This window comes from Nicotiana sylvestris, chromosome 6, assembly GCF_000393655.2.
Source record: "Nicotiana sylvestris chromosome 6, ASM39365v2, whole genome shotgun sequence".
NCBI classification, from domain to species: Eukaryota; Viridiplantae; Streptophyta; class Magnoliopsida; order Solanales; family Solanaceae; genus Nicotiana; species Nicotiana sylvestris.
In genome coordinates this window covers 193,784,226-193,802,848 of record NC_091062.1, presented here as the reverse complement: position 1 = coordinate 193,802,848, position 18,623 = coordinate 193,784,226, and the positions used below count along the sequence as shown (strand labels likewise).

The following is an 18,623-nucleotide window of genomic DNA, read 5'->3' as shown; positions in this document are numbered from 1 at the left end:
AAAAAAATAAGTGGATCCCTAATTCTAATAACCTTAGAAGCTATGTGATAGGCCCCCTAAACAAGCAAGGTCTACCCTCACAATTAGAAATATTAGAACCAACAACAAGTGAATCTGAGTAAAATCTCTTTTAACATTCCAGCTGAAATACACTAAAAAATTACTTCTATCTTTTTGTCCCCAGACAGTACTAACAATACCCTCGTATGGGACATTAATAATGAGGGATCCTTCACTACTAAATCTTGTTATGATCTGATTGACAAGGCACTTCCCACTACAATGAACTATAATTGGATATGGAAACTTCAGTGCCCTAATAAAATCAAATATTTCATCTGGCTTTGCTACCACAACAAGTTACCATGTAGAAGCTACCAAGCTCGGATAGGTATTAATATTAATGACCTATGCACAATTTACCGCAATGAGACGGAGGATATTGTTCATATTTTTCTTAAGTGTACTGTCGCTCAAAATCTTTGGGAACAACTAGGTATAAACACTAAAAACCATCACCCAAAAAGGCATAACTGGCTACTATACCTTCGTGAGATGAACCTATCCTTATCCAACAAACACCTCTCATGGAAAAACCTATTTCCATTAGTTATATGGAATATATGGTTAAATAGGAACAATGACAATATCAATAACATGTCCAATAGTATCTCTTTAAAATGGGTCATGAACCAAGCCACTGAGTATAAGCTATTCACGGAGCGAGAGACGAACTTGGATAGGAAGATTACCATTAAATTTCACTGGACATTACCCCGTAAAGGATGGTACAAATTAAATATAGACGGGGCCGTCAAAGAAGGTTGCACAAATGGTGGTATATAAGGTGTTTTTAGGAAGCCAGATAGAGATTGGATTTTAGGATTCCAAATGAAAGCCTACTCAAGAGCACCTGTCCACACGGAACTCCAGGCCCTCTATCAAGGGCTACTCATTGCTTATATTAATGATGGTTGTGTAACTTATGACTCTATCATTAAATCGTGCAGGTGGTTAATATTCGGAATAGGCATGGTGGTGATCTAGCATAACTTCCGACAAGGCAATGAAGTGACTCATCTCTTGGCAAAGCATGCAATGAACCTTACCGTTTCCAATAAAATGTGTCTTTCGTCTATTCTTCCACCCTATGTCATGGCCACAGACAAGGGAGGAAATGTTTATGTTAAAACTGTCTCTATTAATGCTTGTAGACATCTAGTTAAAGTAGGTAATCAACATGCAGTGCATGAATTGTCATCCTTTTGTACTGATCCGGATCATAACTACTGTATGCTTTAATTTTTATTAAATAAAAATTGTCCAGTTTATAGAGAAAAAAAAACCCATAAAATTTGTCAGCACTTGAAATCAACTACTAACGAGAGTGTTCATATGGACCTCAAAAAACAAGGACTGAGAAATAAAGCATAACTCTACAAAATATCAATCGACGAGTCATCACAAAAAAATAAAAATAGCTAGCTAATATTTCTTCAATGAAATTGATTATTATGTGAAGGAAAATATCATAACTTTTCTCCCTCTAGTTCAGGGTATTACAAGCTGCTACCAATAACAACAATAATAAACTTAGTATAATCCCACAAGTGAGGTCTAACAATGGTAGTGTGTACGCAGACTTTACCCCTACCTTATGAACGCAAAAATATTATTTTCGATAGACTCTCGATGTAAAAAACACTAAACAAGAATCAACCAATAATAAAAACAAGAAGAAAAAAACAAACACACTACGTGTAATAATAAAGATCTAAAAATAAGAAATACAAGAATATTACTAACAACAACGGTAAGAATTATAACATGGAATAACAATGATCTTGGGATACGAAAATGTAAGAATAATATTGATACTAGTGGTAACATTAGGATATTACAACCTGCTACCGTTTGGTATAAATAATACTCCATCCGTTTCAGTTTATGTGAACGTATTTACTTTTTGATCCGTTTAGAAAAGAATGACCCCTTTCTAAAATTGGAACTAATTTAGCTTAAACTTCCAATTCTACCCTTGATGAGAAGCTTTTATAACCCCACAAATACTTTGACTTTTCACCCTTTAGCTTACAAATATTTTGAGTCCTATTTTTGTGTCTTACTATTTACTAGCTATCGGTTTTGCTTTACATCTTTCTTCCGTATTTCATGTTGTTCCTATTTTTCTTATGACCTTTTTACGATTTTTGCGGTGATATTAATATTGTCTACATTTGTTTTTTGCTCTCTTAAGTCGAGTATCTTTCCAAAATAATCTCTCTATCCCTCCGGTACGGGTAAAGTCTGCGTACTCACTACCCTGCCAGGGATTGTACTGTTTTTTTTTTTTTTTTTTTTTTTTGTTGTTGTTATTTTTGTTGCCAAAATTGTTATTCTTTACCAAAACGCTTATACAAGCCAAAGATGCTTGTACCAAACATCCTGTTTCCTCTGACCCTGCTCCACTCCAATGCCAAAAGAAATTTTAAAAAGTTAGATTCTTCCAGCTATTAGTTTGATTCTTATCCACCCAAAATCCGGCGATCGCCAGTCATTTCCACCACCGTCTCCAAATTTCCAGCTCTTCAGTACAATTCTAACACAAACTTGATTCTTTTTGTGGAGTTTTCTTCCATATACAAGATTTAATTAAGCTGGTTAATGGGAATGGGAACTACTACCACGCCGGATGAGTGGCCGCCGAATGCGGAATTCCCATTTGATCTTTTTGTATGGAAGAAACACAGGGCTTTTTGGGATGTTGGAAATATCCAATTCACCGATTCTTTTGGCAATTTGTTCTTCAGAGTTGACCGTGGTCAATCGCCTGATTCATCAGCTCATAGTCAGAAACTAATTCTTGATGCATCTGATAATACCCTCATTCGCTTAGTTCCATTAGTTGTAAGTTTTCTCTGTTGCTACCTCTAATTTGTTGAGATCATGTTTTAGCTGCTTAATTTAGGAAGAATTAATTAATTAATTACTAAAAGGAAGCTCCTTTCTATGTGAAAATGGAAATTGAGAGTTTTTTTTTTTGACCCCGGGAAAATCCGCAGCTACAGCCTCTGCCACAGCCTTCGGGTGAGCACTGGGTAAATCCCCCACTGTGTAATAGTCTGCAGACCACATGAGGATGTAAACTGCACTAGGCAAGAGTGCAAGTCCCGTGTGACAGACTCAGACCCAAAGGGCATTGAGGGTGGATCGAACCCTCGCCGTCCGTGTGGACAACTCCCTCCAAACCCACTGGGCCGTCCCTTCGGGACCAGAGAGTTTTAATGTTAATGGTGCTTGTTATTGACTTTATTAGGGGTTGTTTGGTATGATGACAAGTTTGGCTGGGATTAGTTATGATGAGATTAGTTATCTTGTATTATTTCTTATTGACTTTTTGGTACGTTATATTAATCACGAGATTGTCAATTTTACTGTTTTCTCTTAGGATTACTATTTCACCCTCTGGCAGATATAAATTATCCCGGTACTATTTTTATTCCTGGGTAACTTAACCCAAAAATAGTAACCAAATAAGGGATAAGACGGTGCTAAAGTTTTATCCCAGGATTATTTTTGCTTATCCATCACACCGAACGACCCCTTAGAAGCTAATCAAGTGATCAGAAATTAAACTTACCGAGGGTATGCCGGTGCCACAAAGCAATTGGTTTTCCCATTTGTTGTTTGTATTCTAATTGAAAAAAGAAATCAAGTTTGTTTGGACGGGCACACTGAATCTGGATCAGCTATAAATAAATTTATTCTGTGAATTTAGTTGTCAGGATTACTGAAGATCAGTTATTATTACAATTAGTTTTAATAATCGAGAAATCTTGCCCAACCCAGATTGTGCTCACAAGCTTCAAAAGTAGATGGAGTATGAGCCAGCCCCTCTGCCCTGCTCTCACTTAATTCCATGCTTCAGTCAGTTTCGCAACTGTGCCTAACCCACACTTCAAGTATTGAGTCATATCACTGAACCAAAACCCTCTTGTGCTACTGAAGATCGCTTATTCTCCATTTTTAAGCTGGTCAAGTTCAGTATTGATCGGGGAAATAAAAAGTTCAGTGTTGATGATCTTCTCCCCAACACTAGAACTGCAATCTTTCTAGCGGTTGATATTTGTTGTTGGCACTTGCTATTTTTTGAGCTGAACACTCGACTAAAAATTTTCAGAGGTGTCCAAGCTTCTATTGACATTCTGCGGCTAGAGATGTTTGAAGAGGTCATTCGAGGTATAACTGTATTTGGCGAATGATCTGCACTAGAGTTCCTTGTGGAATATAATATGTGTCAGATTGTTAAGACAGGAAACTGGTGCAAGTTAGATTTCTAACCTCTAAGGAATGCATCTTATGGAAATAGACTTGGTAGGGTTACATGGTCACCTCCCTTATTTTTTTATTTTTTTTGTGATAACCATGTAGAAAGGTATATTCTGAGTTATTGAAGAATCTTAATGCATTGACAGTTTGACATCATCTCTTAACTAATCAAGGAAAGAGATTTTTGTATGCTTGTTTATCTTCTTAATCTCTTTTTCATTTACTGCTTTGAATCTTTGATGTGGTGTGATGCTATTTCTTTCTGTCTTTCTTGTAGAAAGGATCATGGCAAGGCTTTATGGTAAATGATACTGAAGAGAAGGAGTTGATGTTCAGTGTGAATAGGACTCTAAATACATTTACTAGTCGAGAGTTTGATATATTCCTTGGTGATGGACATGGTGAAGGCAAAGAGGCTGATCTCAAGATGAAAGGTTCTGCCTTCAAGAGATCCTGCACCATCTACAAAGGCAATTCCATAGTAGCTGAGGTATATTACGGTATAAGCAACTGAACTAGTCGAGGTAGAATTATATGATACATGTGCTAGTGAGAGGTAGCAGGGACCCGGTGGAATAGTCGAGGTGTGCACATGTTGGCCCAGACACCATGACACCATTGATGTAAGGGAAAAAAGAAAAAGAGCAAGTGAAACTCAAGTTTAAGGGAGGAAAAATCACTATGACTCTCTGCCTTAAATGGGCTGGAGATGAATTAGTTTACACCTCTTCTGCTAAAACCAACATAAGCTCTATTAGGAATCTTCCACACAGGATATGGCTATTTCAATGTGTTTTCTGTAGTTATGAAGAATATGTTTATAGGAGGGGGGAAAAAGAAGACTTTTACTGACTTTCCATCCAATCGAAAGGAGCTCCCCCCCCCCCAAAAGACATCGCTCTTTTGTCCTACATAAATATTTGTCTTCTCCAGAATTTATCAGGGAAAAGCTCAAATGGATTTACATCGTGCATCATACTTCATATCTTGCATTGTCAAAGAAACAACCAAGGTTCACCCTAGGGCCATATATATATACACACACATATAGCATGATACTTCGTTTTTATTTTACCTCAGTGGGCGATTTTTGGGTTGTATAATATACTTGGTTCTCATTGAATCCCTGGATTTTAAATTTCACTATAGAACTGTGTTAGGCATTAGAGTTGGCAATAAAAACACTCTGTCAACCCTAGCTTAATATTTGGCTTGACTATTTCCTATACAATGTGGTATAGTATCTAGTCATTGGTCGCATTGTGACATTTCGTCAGGTAAATGCTGTTCCCTGGTAGAGCTATATTTACATGAGTTGTGCGTGAAAGTGTAGGTTTCGACAGATCTTTAGACTATACAGTTTCTTACTGCCTTCTCAATTCTGGTTTTTGTATTATTGAGTCATTTGTAGCATTAGCTTTCACGTAACTTTCATATGTTTTTGTTTCCTGTTTGTCATATGTCTGAGTTTTAACCATCTTTCTTGTACTAAAATGCAGACCAGCCTTATGTACACACTTGGATTCCGGAAGCATTTCATTCCAAGGAACAGATTTCGAGTAACCATATTTCCCGGTTTTGCTGAGCTTAGTCTGGTTGTGGCTTTGGTTGTAATATTCTTTGATAAACGGAAGTTTTGGATATAAAAAAGGATCAATCTCTCAGCTTTTATCTCTTTATGGAGAACGACTTCCATGATAGAACTAAATTATGGACCTTCAAAAAGAAAATTCCTTCTTATCTTCCTCTTGTTGAGGAAGGATTGATGTAATGGCTAACATATCAGAAGTTACCAGAGTCAAAATTTGATTAACAGTAGGAGAAAAAGAAAAAGAAATGAGCCTTCTTCGATGAATTAAAACTTCTTTATTGGTATTTTCGAGTTACATGTATACCTGTTATTCTTGGTTGTCATTGTATACTGTTAACTGTTTTGCTAATAATCCAAGACCAGGAGGAGCACGGCTTATCTAGTTATCTATATCATAGCAAGGTGGATGGTTGTGTAACAAAGAATTAAAATTTATGGGTAGTTTGATGTGCTAAAATTTCATTAAATTACAGTGTTAGGAGTGCGATTTTATATTTTTCCTGCACAAAAATTCAAAAGATAAGCAAAAAGTTTGTTCGTATAAGAAGATAGAGCATAGCGGAAACCTTGAGTGATCCACTTTGCTATAACGCAAGCTTAAAGGATAAAACCTGAACTTCAGACGGTAAAATATGTGGTGCAGTTACAACATTATTGAGTATAAACACCAGATCAGGAAAACAAGTCCTAAAAGAAAACGAAAGAAGAATAGCTAGTGTGAAGATGTATATATGAATCTGTGACAATGTTCTGGATATGAAAGCATACAAACACAAGCTATATAATTAGCCTAGAGTACAGAGCAAAATTTCCAGAAGTAAACCTCACTGTTTTCTCCAGGGGAATTGGGTCAGAGCAGCATTATTTGCTGAGAATGACCAGAATCGCAGAGCATCAACAGATTCAATAATTTCCCTGTTAAAATTTCAATGTTATCTCTTGAAGTTGAGTTTGCGCTGCTCATCGCATGAAAGGAACCAGCCATCTCATTTCTGCGCCATTTCCATGTGACAGATAATAGATTTTCTTCCAGTTTTCTTCTGTAAACGCCTCACGTTGGATGAGTCTTTGTCTGCCACAATCAGAAAATTTCACAAGGAAAGTTAGTACTAAATAGTGATCTTCTATGGCAACATAAGATTCAATGGCTCATTTTAGTTATAATCTAAATTCTAATGAGTCATCTGCATATTGACTTCGGCTCGTCTATACCTTTTTCAACTCTAACCATGGTAATCAATAGAAAATAACTTTACGTTACCCTTCCGTAGTTACTTCTTTTTCCTTTTTTTCTTTTGATAAGTAATCCTTCAAACTTTTATTAAGTAGGTCATTCCTTTGTTCTTCTTCTTCCCTTGCTTATGTTCATATTTCCCCCCACATCCCCCCACCTGCACCCCCAAAACCCTTTTTTCTTCTTTTTTTGGGTAATTCAATTGTTCAGTCCTTTTTCCTTTGTTAATAATTAAAGTGTTCTCCTTTTCCTTTTCCCTCTTTTTTCTTAAGTTTTTTTTCGTCGGTAGTGGTAAGAACAAGATTCTCAACATTCACTCTTTTATTCTTTTTGACCGAGTATCCTTAGTATTCACTCTTTCTTGGGTTTTACAAGCTATGAGCATACCTAAGGTAGTAATGACAAACAGCCGCAGCTTCATCCACACTATATCGTGGGAAGTTGATGCGAGCATCTGCAGGAACATCTGGTAAGTCTTTACGGAGCTTCCCTACAACAGTTGAATGAGAGAATGCACCCACCATCATATTGTTGTGAATCATAGACCTAAATGCATTCACCTGCATATGATGTGACTATATCAGTAACCACACTTAAAACAGTAAGCTACAGTAAGAAGAGAATTTTAAGAAAATGCAACAATTCATTAAGATTTTTCACAGGCATGACAAACAAAAATCAGAGGCATCCTTAGTTGTTTATCGACAATTAAATCTCTTGCAGTTAACCAAAAAGTTATTAGCATTAAAGTATATCAAAATTATTGGAACGAGGCAATCCATAATAGTACATGTCAGAATTTATGGCACAACAGAATAAATACAAAGCTAATTTGCTCCAATTCTTGCTCTTACGGTTTTTAAAAAAATAAACCACCATAAATTTATCAGTGCACGAAAGTTTTGAAGGCATATTGAGCTGAGAAAGCCTAAGAGCCTCTAAAACACTGACTACTTTCTCTCTCTTCGACTAACGGTCGACTTCGACCATCTCCCTCTCTCTCCGACAAACGCCCTCCACAGGCGAGCCGGTGCCGGCCTCTTTGAGCAGCGGCCCAGGTAGTTCATTTTCCCTATCTCTTATACTCTCTCTTTCTTCTATCCCCATTTCTCTCGCACCTCTCTCTTCTCTTCTCCCCCCCTTCTCTCTGTCAACCCTAGTTCTCTCCGTAGGCGAAAGCTCCGTCCGGCGACCCCCCTTTACGCCTCGCCCTTGCCCTCCTCCCTCCTTCTTCTCTCTTTTCCCCCATTTTTCCTCTTCTTCTCCTTGCGGCTGTTTTTTTTGGGTCTTGTCAACGGCTTCCTTTGCCAGTGCCTACTCCGGCGTCGTGTAAGTGGGCAGCCAGGGCTGCCAGGTTAGTGGGTCACCAGGTTCGGTGGTGACAGCCCCCTTCCCCCGTTTGGTTTTCGTGGTTCTGTTGTAATTTTCCAGGTGGATAGTCGCGGCGTACGGGCAAGCAGCACGGGTCACCTCCTATTGGCGTTAGCAAAGGACGGCAGGGATTTGGAAGCGAGCGCGACAGGTTCCTCAGCCTCGGGGGACACTGATCCAGGTTCTATTCTCGGGAGTTGGTACCTCTCGTTCTCTGTTTTCCCTTCCTCTTTTGTTAGCTTCTTGTTGTCATATTAGTCGATACTAGTCTAGTCATAATATTAGCGGGTCTGTAGTTACAACCTATTTTCTTCGAGTTTGGTCAGCCACTTTTCCTGTGGTAGCGATTTCCCTTTGTCTATGTAGGTATAGTGGTTGTGGTCTATGATGGTAGAATAAGGTCATGTCCTGGGGTGGGGCGGGAGGCGGAGTAGGGGGTAGGGCAGGGGATAGGGGTAGGGCAGGTGGCAAGGGGCCTATAGGTTGAGAATTGGGTTGTGGAATATAGGGACGTTAACGGGTAAGTCTATCGAGTTGGCGAAGATTCTCCAGAAGAGAACAGTGAATATAGCTTGTGTTCAAGTGACTAGGTGGGTAGGATCGAAGGCGAGGAATGTGGATGGGTTTAAACTGTGGTACTCTGGGCGCTCGAAGGGTAAGAACGGAGTGGGTATTTTGGTGGACAGGGATCTTAGGGAGACGGTGGTTGAGGTTAGGTGGTGAGTGATAGATTGATGGCTATTAAGTTAGTGGTTGGAGGGCTCACTCTGAATGTCATTAGCGCTTACGCTCCCCAAACAGGCTTGGATGAAGAGGATAAGAGGTGTTTCTTGGAGGGTTTGGATGAAGTGGTGCGTGGTATTCCGCCCACGAATAAGTTATTTATAGGAGGGGACTTCAAGGGGCATATCACGGGATCTGCTAGTGGCTATGGCGAGGTTCATGGCACCTTTGGCTTTGGGGTTAGGAACGGAGGTTGCAATTCTCTGTTGGATTTCGCTAAAGCTTTTGAGTTGGTGATTGCAAACTCTAGTTTTCCGAAGAGGGAGGAGCATTTAGTTACTTTTCATAGTACAGTGGCTAAGACTCAGATTGATTATCTCCTCCTAAGGAGGGGTCATAGAGGGATGTGCAAGGATTGCAAGGTTATCCCGACTGAGGCACTCGCGACTCAGCACGAGCTCTTGGTGATGGACGTCGGCATCATGATAAAGAGGAAGAAGAAGGTGGTTCGAGGTCGTCCGAAGATTAGGTGGGGTGCCTTGTCGAAGGATAAAGCTCAGGAGCTGGAGGGAAGATTGTTGACTATATGGGCATGGAGGAGTAGTGGGGATGCAAACGGTATGTGGACGATGACGGCAAACTCTATAAGGGAGGCGGCAAGAGAGGTGTTAGGGGTCTTGAAGGATTACTCGGGCGGTCATGGAGAGTACAAACGAGGAGGAGAGGAGGCTGAACAGAGATAGTTATAAGGAAGCTAGGAAGGTGGCGAAGTTAGCGGTCACGGAAGCTAAGAATGCAGCGTTTAGTCGCCTGTACAAAGAACTAGGGGACAAAGGCGAGGATAAGAAGTTGTTCCGGCTGGCCAAGGCGAGAGAGAGGACGGTTCGTGATCTAGACCAAGTGAGGTGCATCAAAGACGAGGAAGGCAGAGTGTTGATGGAAGACGCTCAGATTAAGCGGAGATGACAGACGTACTTTCATAAGTTGCTGAATGACGAAGGGGATAGAGACATTGTGCTAGGTGAACTGGAACACTCTAAGAGTCACCGAGATTTTGGCTACTGTAGGCACATTAAGGTCGAGGAGGTCGTGGAGGCTATGTGTAAGATGAGCATGGGCAGAGCGACCGGGCCAGACGAAATTCCGGTAGAATTTTGGAGGTATGTAGGTAGAGCAGGATTGGAGTGGCTAACTGAATTGTTTAATATTATTTTTAGAACGAAGGAGATGCCAGAGGAATGGAGGTGGAGTACGATGATACCAATATACAAGAACAAAGGCGATATCCAGAATTGTAACAACTATGGGGGCATCAAGCTACTAAGTCATACCATGAAAGTGTGGGAGAAGGTAGTGCAAGTGAGGGTAAGGAGGCTGGTGTCGATATCCAATAACCAGTTTGGGTTCATGTGGTCGTTCTACCACAGAAGCTATCCATCTTATTCGGAGGTTGGTTGAACTGTACATGGATAGGAAGAAGGATTTGCATATGATGTTTATTGACCTGGAAAAAGCATATGACAATGTCCCCAGGGAAGTTCTTTGGAGATGCCTGGAGGTGAAAGGTATTCCGGTGGCTTATATTAGGGTGATTAAGGACATGTATAATGGAGCTAAGACTCGGGTTAGGATGGTGGGGTGCGACTCGGAGCACTTTCTGGTTGTTATGGGGTTACACCAAGGATCTGTGCTTAGTTCGTTCTTAGTTGCTCTGGCAATGGACGTACTAACACAACACAGTCAAGGGGAGGTGCCGTGGTGTATGTTATTCGCCGATGATATAGTCCTGATTGATGAGACGCGAGGCGGTGTTAACAAGAGGTTGGAGGTTTGGAGACGGAACCATAATCAGATGTTCCTTTGAGATAACGCAGCACATGTAAAGCAGCAGAATAGTGAGGAACTCGGGGAGATTGAAGAAACTGAATGAGATACTGGACCGCAAAGCTCAAGTCAGGCCTGGTATGAGTTAAGAAATTGAACTTGCCAACAAGGCTCCTGTACAGCTCTGGATTGGGAAGCAACTCACCATCAACAACTTGTAATTTCAAAGTAAGGTCAAGAGGAGAGACCACTGGAGATACCTCAGAACATTTATATTCAGCCAAGAGATCTAAAATAAACTTTCTTTGATTTAATAACAATCCATCAGGAGTAGAAGATACCTCTATGCCCAAAAAATAGTGTAAGGTGCCCAAATCCTTTATCTTAAATTGTTCATCGAGATAGGAATTTAAATCAGAAATTGCTGACACATCATTACCTGTTAGAATTATGTCATCTACATATACTGCCAAAACAACCATAGACTCCCCTGACCTCTTTATGAATAGACTATAGTCATTAAGAGAATGTGTAAACCCCTTTGCACATAGCGCACTTGAAAGCTTAGTATACCATTGTCTTGAGGCTTGTTTGAGCCCATAGAGGGATTTTTGAAGTTTGCAAACAAAAGGCTGCCCAGAACTAGAAGAGGATTCCACAGTGAACCCTTGAGGCAACTTCATATAGACTTCCTCGTCCAAATCCCCATGAAGGAAGGCATTGTTTACGTCTAGCTGAAAAAGTGGCCATTGTTTCTTAACAGCCAAGGCAATGAGACATTAACAATGGTCATTTTGACCACAGGGAAGAAAGTTTCATTATAATCAACCCCGACAGTCTGAGTATCACCTCTAACTACTAATCTAGCCTTATATCTTTCTATGGAACCATCAACTCTAAACTTAATCTTATATACCCACTTACTCCCAATGGCCTTCTTGCCAACAGGGAGAGGAACTACAGACCATGTCTGATTGCCCTCAAGATCCTGAAATTCTTTCTTCATTGCCTCTTGCCACTCAGGCACCAAAGTAGCCTAAGAATAGGTGTAAGGCTCAGAAAGTACTGTTTGTGTCTTAGGCTGATTAGAGGTAGAACTGAACCCAGGGTCTTGGGGAAAAGATGCAGAGACAGAAGAACAAATATAGTCATTGAGGTAGGAAGGAGCAACATGGGTTCTGGTGGATTTTCTCAAACCCTCAAAAGTTGAAGCAGGAATAATATGATGTGAACTAACAGGATGTGAATTGACAGAAGAAGGGGGACTAGAAGTCATGGCAGAAGGGGAAGATGAGCAAGAGACATTGGTAGGTTCATTAGAAGGAGATGCAAATACTGGAGAACAAGGTTCAGGAGGAACAGGAATGGGAGAAGGCAATGGTGAAGTAGAAGAAGAAGGAGAAGAAGGAACAGTAAAGTCATAGACAAAATTTGTAGGAGAAGAAGTGGAAGAAGAACCAACAGAAAAATTTACAGCAAAAGGAAACACTGATTCATGAAATATAACATCCTTAGAAATGAAAAATGTTCCAATTTCAAGGTTAAGGAGTTTGTAGCCTTTCTTTCCAAAAGGGTACCCCATGAAGACTGCAGGGATGCACCTACTACTGAATTTATCCCTGTGTACAGGAGGTTTAGAGGCATAGCAAAGGCAACCAAATACCCTTAAATGAGAATAAGTTGGGGTTTTACCAAAAAGCAACTCAAATGGGGATTTATTGTGAAGCAGTTTAGAAGGGAACCTATTAATCAAGTAGGTAGCAGTTAGCACACAATCCCCCCAATATTTTGTAGGCACTTTAGAATGAAAGAGAAGTGCCTTTGAAGTTTTACGTAAATGCCTATGTTTCCTCTACTACCCCATTTTGTTGGGGAGTATATGGACAAGAAGTGTGATGAATAATCCCTTGTTCAATAAAGAAAGAAGATGTGAAAGGACTGGAGTCTAACTCCAAAGCATTATCAGACCTAACAGTCAAGACTTTAGAATTAAACTGTGTATGTACCATGGCAATGAAAGCTTTTAGAATAGGAAAAGCATTTGACTTAGTTTTTAACAAATGAGTGCAAGTTGTCCTAGTAAAATCATCTACAATTGTTAGGAAGTACTTGCACCCATCATGTGTGGGGACATGATAGGGACCCCAAGTGTCAACATGTATCAATTGGAAAGGAGTGGTTGTGTGAATTGTACTATCTGGGAAAGGAAGTCTAGTTTGCCTTGCCATTGGACAAATATTACAAACAAAGTCTTGTTTACCAGAAAATAGAAGAAATAGAAGGAATAGACTTTAAATGAACAAAAGGTATATGTCCCAATCTACTATGCCAAAGAGTGTTCATTTTATTCATTGGAGAAATATTTACAAATGGAACAGAGGTGACGGAACACTCAACATTGTTCTTACCAAGATCAGGTAAAGTAGAACTATGAGAGCAAGTAAAAGCAGAAGGATGGGTAACAAAAGAAGATGAACATGATGAATTGGTAGGTGGCAATTGCAAGATGTAACCTCCATGCTGTGATTTACCACACTCCAGATGCCTCTTCATGGAAAGGCCCGGTATGAAACAAGCAAAAGAGCTAAAAATGAGCAGGCACTTTAATTGTGATACCAACTTGTGCACAAATATCAAGTTGTATTGAAAACTAGGGACTAAAAGAACATGAGACAGAGTAGTATTATTTGATAAGGTTAACTCTCCCACACAAGTTACTTTGACTTTGTATCCATTAGGCAGGTTTACTAAATAAGGAATAGGCAAAGACTTAATGTTGTGAAGTAAACTACTGTGAGATGTCATGTGGTCAGTGGCCCCAGAGTCCAATATCCAAGAGTTCTTATCAACCTTACACAACAAACAAGTATTGACTGAACATTTAGGTTTATTACTAGAAAAGAAACTGAGGATACTTGCAAAATTGGCAGAAGCAGTAAGGTGAGAAGTAGAGTTAGGATCAGACACATGATGTTGTTGAAGTAGTGTGAGTAGCTGGCTACATTGCTCGTTTGTCAACCCTGGAATAGTCGAATTATCTCCAGCATTGATAGGTGGTGTCTCATTGAATGGCTCAGGTTCAGGATGAGCAAATTGTTTAGGAGGCTCCAATTCAGTTTGAACATTTGCAGCAGTCCTTCGATTATTCCTAGTGAACTGAAAATTCGGGGGAAAGCCATGTTTCTTATAACATCTCTCCACTGTATGACCAGGCTTATTGCAATGGCTACAGACAACACTAGGCCTCCTCGGATCAAAACTGGTTTTAGGTTGGAAACTCTTCTGAAAGGGCTTTTGAAAAGATTTTTAAGACCCCGCCGAGAAGGAAGCAGACTCTGAAGCTAAATTAAGAAGAAGAGGGTTGAATTTCTCTTTGTCTTTCATCAGTGACCAGAAGAGAATAAGCTTTGTTGATTGTGGGGAAAGGACTCATCATAAGTAAATTTCTTCTGGCATTAGCATAACCTTCATTCAAGCCCATTAAAAATTGGTACAATTTCTGGTCCTCTTCACGTTTTTGAATGTCTAGTTTGCCACCCCCCACAAGTGCAATGAGAATCAGAGTAAACATTCAAAGTACTGAGCTCATCCCAAACACTCTTCATCCTTGCATAATATTCAGGAATGTTCATAGAACCCTGAGAAATAGAAGCGAGCTCCTTTTTGACTTGATAAACCCTAATTCCACTCGGTTGTCCATATATGTCTTCCAATTCCATCCACACATCCTTGGCAAGTTGACAATACAGAACACTCTTACGAATGACTGGAGTGAGAAGATTGTGAATCCATGAAATCAAGATGTTATTACATCTATCCCATTAACGAAAAATAGGGGAATTTGGAGGAGGTCACACACAATCGGGTTGAATGAAGTATAGTTTGTTCTTAACAGAGAGAGCAATAAGCATGCTCCTACGCCAATCGCTATACCCAGTCCCATCAAAAACGGTACCTATTAGTGAAAGCCCCAAATTATCCGATGGATGAATGTAAAGAGGATGATTATGGTTAATTGTATCATTCGATGAGTTATCAGAACCAGATTGACCAGAAGAATTCGGAACCGACATATCAGAAATCAATGTACCCATGACTAAGAGTAAATTTAGGGTTTTTGTAATTCACCGACAATACAACAGAAGTGAAGCAATTTTCAATGAAAAAAAAAACTGAAGCAAATCCAGAGTAGTTGCTAGAATTAGAAGAAATTGAAAGAAACTTGTCGAAGAAATACCGAACTCCAGCGAAACTTTGGCGAACACAACACGAACAGTTTTCGCCAAAAAAAAAAAGTCGACGATATGCTCAGAATTATCCAGCTACACTGCTTTGATACCATATTAAAATCATTGTGATCGATTTAGTTGCTAGTGAGAGGAGGGAGAATCTGAGAGAAAGAGGAAAGGAAAATATCTCGTGCAATTGTAAAATGAGCATCTGAAGCTTCTAGACTTAGAGCTCTTCTATTTATATTTGGACCGGATCTTTACAATTGGGCCTGGGCCAAAACTAAAAATGAATTATTGAGCTACCTATTAATACAAAGACTGGACTACACAAAATATACAACCCAATAATAAAATAAATTTGATTATGTACAAAATAAAAAGCTCTATTATCCAACAAAAGGTGAGGGGTTTCGGGCGGAGCGGGTTATTTGGTTGGGTCGGGTTGTTTAAAATGGAAGGTGGGGTTGATCTTTTACCTTCAATCAGATGATGCTACGTGTGATTTTTAAGTTTTGAAGAGCAATTTAATGTATGGGGGTTAATTTTAATCCCAGAGTACAACGGTAAGGTTATTTTTAATAAGAAACTGAAACGGAAGGTAGATATAACTTATTTTCGATAGTAGAAGAATAAATATAACCCTTATCCGAAGAATAATTGCATCAGCAGTTGTTCTATCAGATGCTATATTTGACAAAGAGGCAATGAGTCAATTGAATTTTGATAAAATATATCAACTTGCGAGCCATGCAGCTTTGTAGGGTAAACAAGCTGTTGAAAGGTCAGAATGTTAGTTGCTGATGCATCTTTTGATTTGTTAAATCCTCGTGGAACTGAAGGTATTTTCAAGAAACGAGAAATGAGATTAAGACATCCTGCTCGAAATTTGGTAAGCAAGTCTGTGTTTTTAACTTTTAGTGCCTAGATAGATTTGCTATGCAATGGGTTTTGGCCCAGTTATGATACTTTAGTCCCTAACCCTTTTTGTCTTCCCCGGACAAACACCACAATGGGCGCCATACACTAAAGAATAAATAACGACTAAATTTCCTAGGTTTCCTTGATATAATTTTTTCTGTTCATCCGAAATAACTATTGTGATTTGGTAACTTATACACCTAATGAATTTAATAGTGATTACTGTATATGAAGGCGAAAGAAAAATAAGGAAAGAGAGGAGAAAAAAAAAGTGTAACTAAATCTCTTGATTGAAGACACATATAATGGATTTGAGACTCTTTTAAGGTGGATTGTATATATTTTGTAGACTAAACATGGGTAGGTCGGGTAATTATGTAAATATGAATTTTTTTGGTAATAAAGTTTCTAATTTTGTATAGGTATGAAAAAATCCCTTATTTTATTTTGTGGTCTTTTTGAGGCCATTCCTTAAATTAGGTCCATGTACTCTGACTCAGTCACAAGTAAATTAGAATCAATTATATGAATCTTTTATTGATCATGTAATTCCATGTAATCTCATCTCATGCCACTCGTTTGCAAATACAAATAGAGAGTATTAGAAATTCGGTATATATTGTTTTTTGCTGACAATTTAGCCTGTTAGGTTAAAGGGGAACATAATTTAAATAGACATTAATTGATATTTTTCTATTCCTTTAAGATTTGCCTTCTTGCAAAATTCTTTTGTTACAATTCAGCTAGACTGAATATTTTATAGTTCAACAGAAGGATTTTACCAAAATAGTAATAGATGCATAATCACTGAGTAGCACCTGTCAAATTGCATATGATCTTGTCAACATCCGCTTACTATTTTGGGTGCCATTTTTATGATAGCAGAGAGGCTTCAAGTCTAAAAACATTTGAGTAGTGATGTAAAACTTTATTATGAGTACTTTAATAACCCACTTGCACGATCTTCATTTTGTCACAATCTTCAACTCAGTTTTCGAGCCTGATAGTGTTGCAGTTTTGATGAATCACATGTGTATTTGCCTTGCATGCATAGCTTTTTAAGATGCACTTGGCAGTTAATTTTATTGACTTCTGGTGATCTGGACTAACTTGACATATAATTGTTTAGTGGAAAAAAGGAAACGTACTGAAGAAATTCCGCAAACTGGTGCAGCTAATGGCCCTAGAGCTGACAGTAATGGAGGCCCAGCTGTAAGTTCGTTGCAACATTATTATTTCTTTCAAATATTGCTTCCTTTCTTTGGCTTAGATGTACCTAAAGACTGCCTTCCCTTTGTCCACGCCTATGCGGAACATCATCGGTGTGAAACTTTAAAACAGTGTGACTGCATTTGTGATGATCCCAAAATACTGTGCTCATGACAAATTGTTATATGTTACAATTAATCTCTTTTTGTTCAATACTAGTTTCTGATAATGTTCATTAGAGTTATCTCAGTAATTGCATATTGTTGAACAACTTTTGCAGGCTGCTTCTCGCCAAGGAAGGCCAAGTGCACAAGAAACAGTTGCAGAACCAAATAATATTCTCTTTATACAGAACCTGCCCCATGAGACAACAAGTATGATGCTTGAAGTGCTCTTCAAACAATATCCAGGTTTTAGGGAAGTTCGAATGATTGAAGCGAAGCCAGGTATTGCATTTGTGGAATTTGACGATGATGTCCAGTCTTCGGTCGCCATGCAGGTCCTTCAAGGCTTCAAAATCACCCCCCAAAATCCCATGGCTATCACCTATGCCAAGAAATGAGAAATCTTAATTCCAGGACACAACTATGGTGAGAAAATGCTGCAACTGAAGATCTTTAGAATTCTAGTGGAATTATCGGAAGATGTAGAAAGCATGTATTATACGCTTGAGCGGGCTTCTTTTTTAAACGTTGAAGTTTTATGGGTGTTTTCAGCCCATTAAAGATGCTTTGCTATTCATATTTTAAACAATTTGATTGTGTACTAGTGCTGCTGAATCCTAAGAAAGAGGTGTTTGATTGGATCTCCTCGGATGAGGTTCTTCTAAATTGAACCAACTTTAGGTTGGGTTTAACTGTACTCATAGCGTAAACGTTTTTTTTTATACCATCAGGTTAAGTTGATCTATTAACATATAACTTTACATGGCGAAAGTGATGTGGTAGTTTGGAAAAAACAGTAATAATACGCTGTAATCGGTTAGATTGTGCTTTAAAGATGTCTATTACATAAATCCATTTAGATTTTCTTTACTACTGCAGTCTGCAAAAACACACAAAGAGTGCAGAATTAATTGTATTGCGGTCGACCATATAATGTAGGATCCTTAGAATGAGCATCAAAAGTTAGTGGCTTCAAATTCCTTTTAAAATCAATCTTTCTACTGCACGAGTGAATATGAAACTTATAT

At 38.9% G+C, this 18,623-nt stretch overlaps 2 protein-coding genes across 2 annotated transcripts; both read left to right on the top strand.

The window, feature by feature from the left end:
* Positions 1-2,408: 2,408 nt before the first annotated feature.
* Positions 2,409-6,243, top strand: LOC104233281 (protein LURP-one-related 7). Its single transcript, XM_009786654.2, has 3 exons — positions 2,409-2,907; positions 4,607-4,819; positions 5,829-6,243. Exons 1-3 carry the CDS (start codon positions 2,665-2,667, stop codon positions 5,973-5,975), a joined length of 603 nt encoding a protein of 200 aa, XP_009784956.1. The 5' UTR covers positions 2,409-2,664; the 3' UTR covers positions 5,976-6,243.
* A 1,701-nt stretch (positions 6,244-7,944) lies between these two features.
* Positions 7,945-18,338, top strand: LOC104233282 (U2 small nuclear ribonucleoprotein B''). The gene is made up of 4 exons (XM_070149794.1): positions 7,945-7,959; positions 8,641-8,725; positions 17,352-17,434; positions 17,712-18,338. Exons 1-4 carry the CDS (start codon positions 7,945-7,947, stop codon positions 17,991-17,993), a joined length of 465 nt encoding a protein of 154 aa, XP_070005895.1. The 3' UTR covers positions 17,994-18,338.
* Positions 18,339-18,623: the final 285 nt, after the last annotated feature.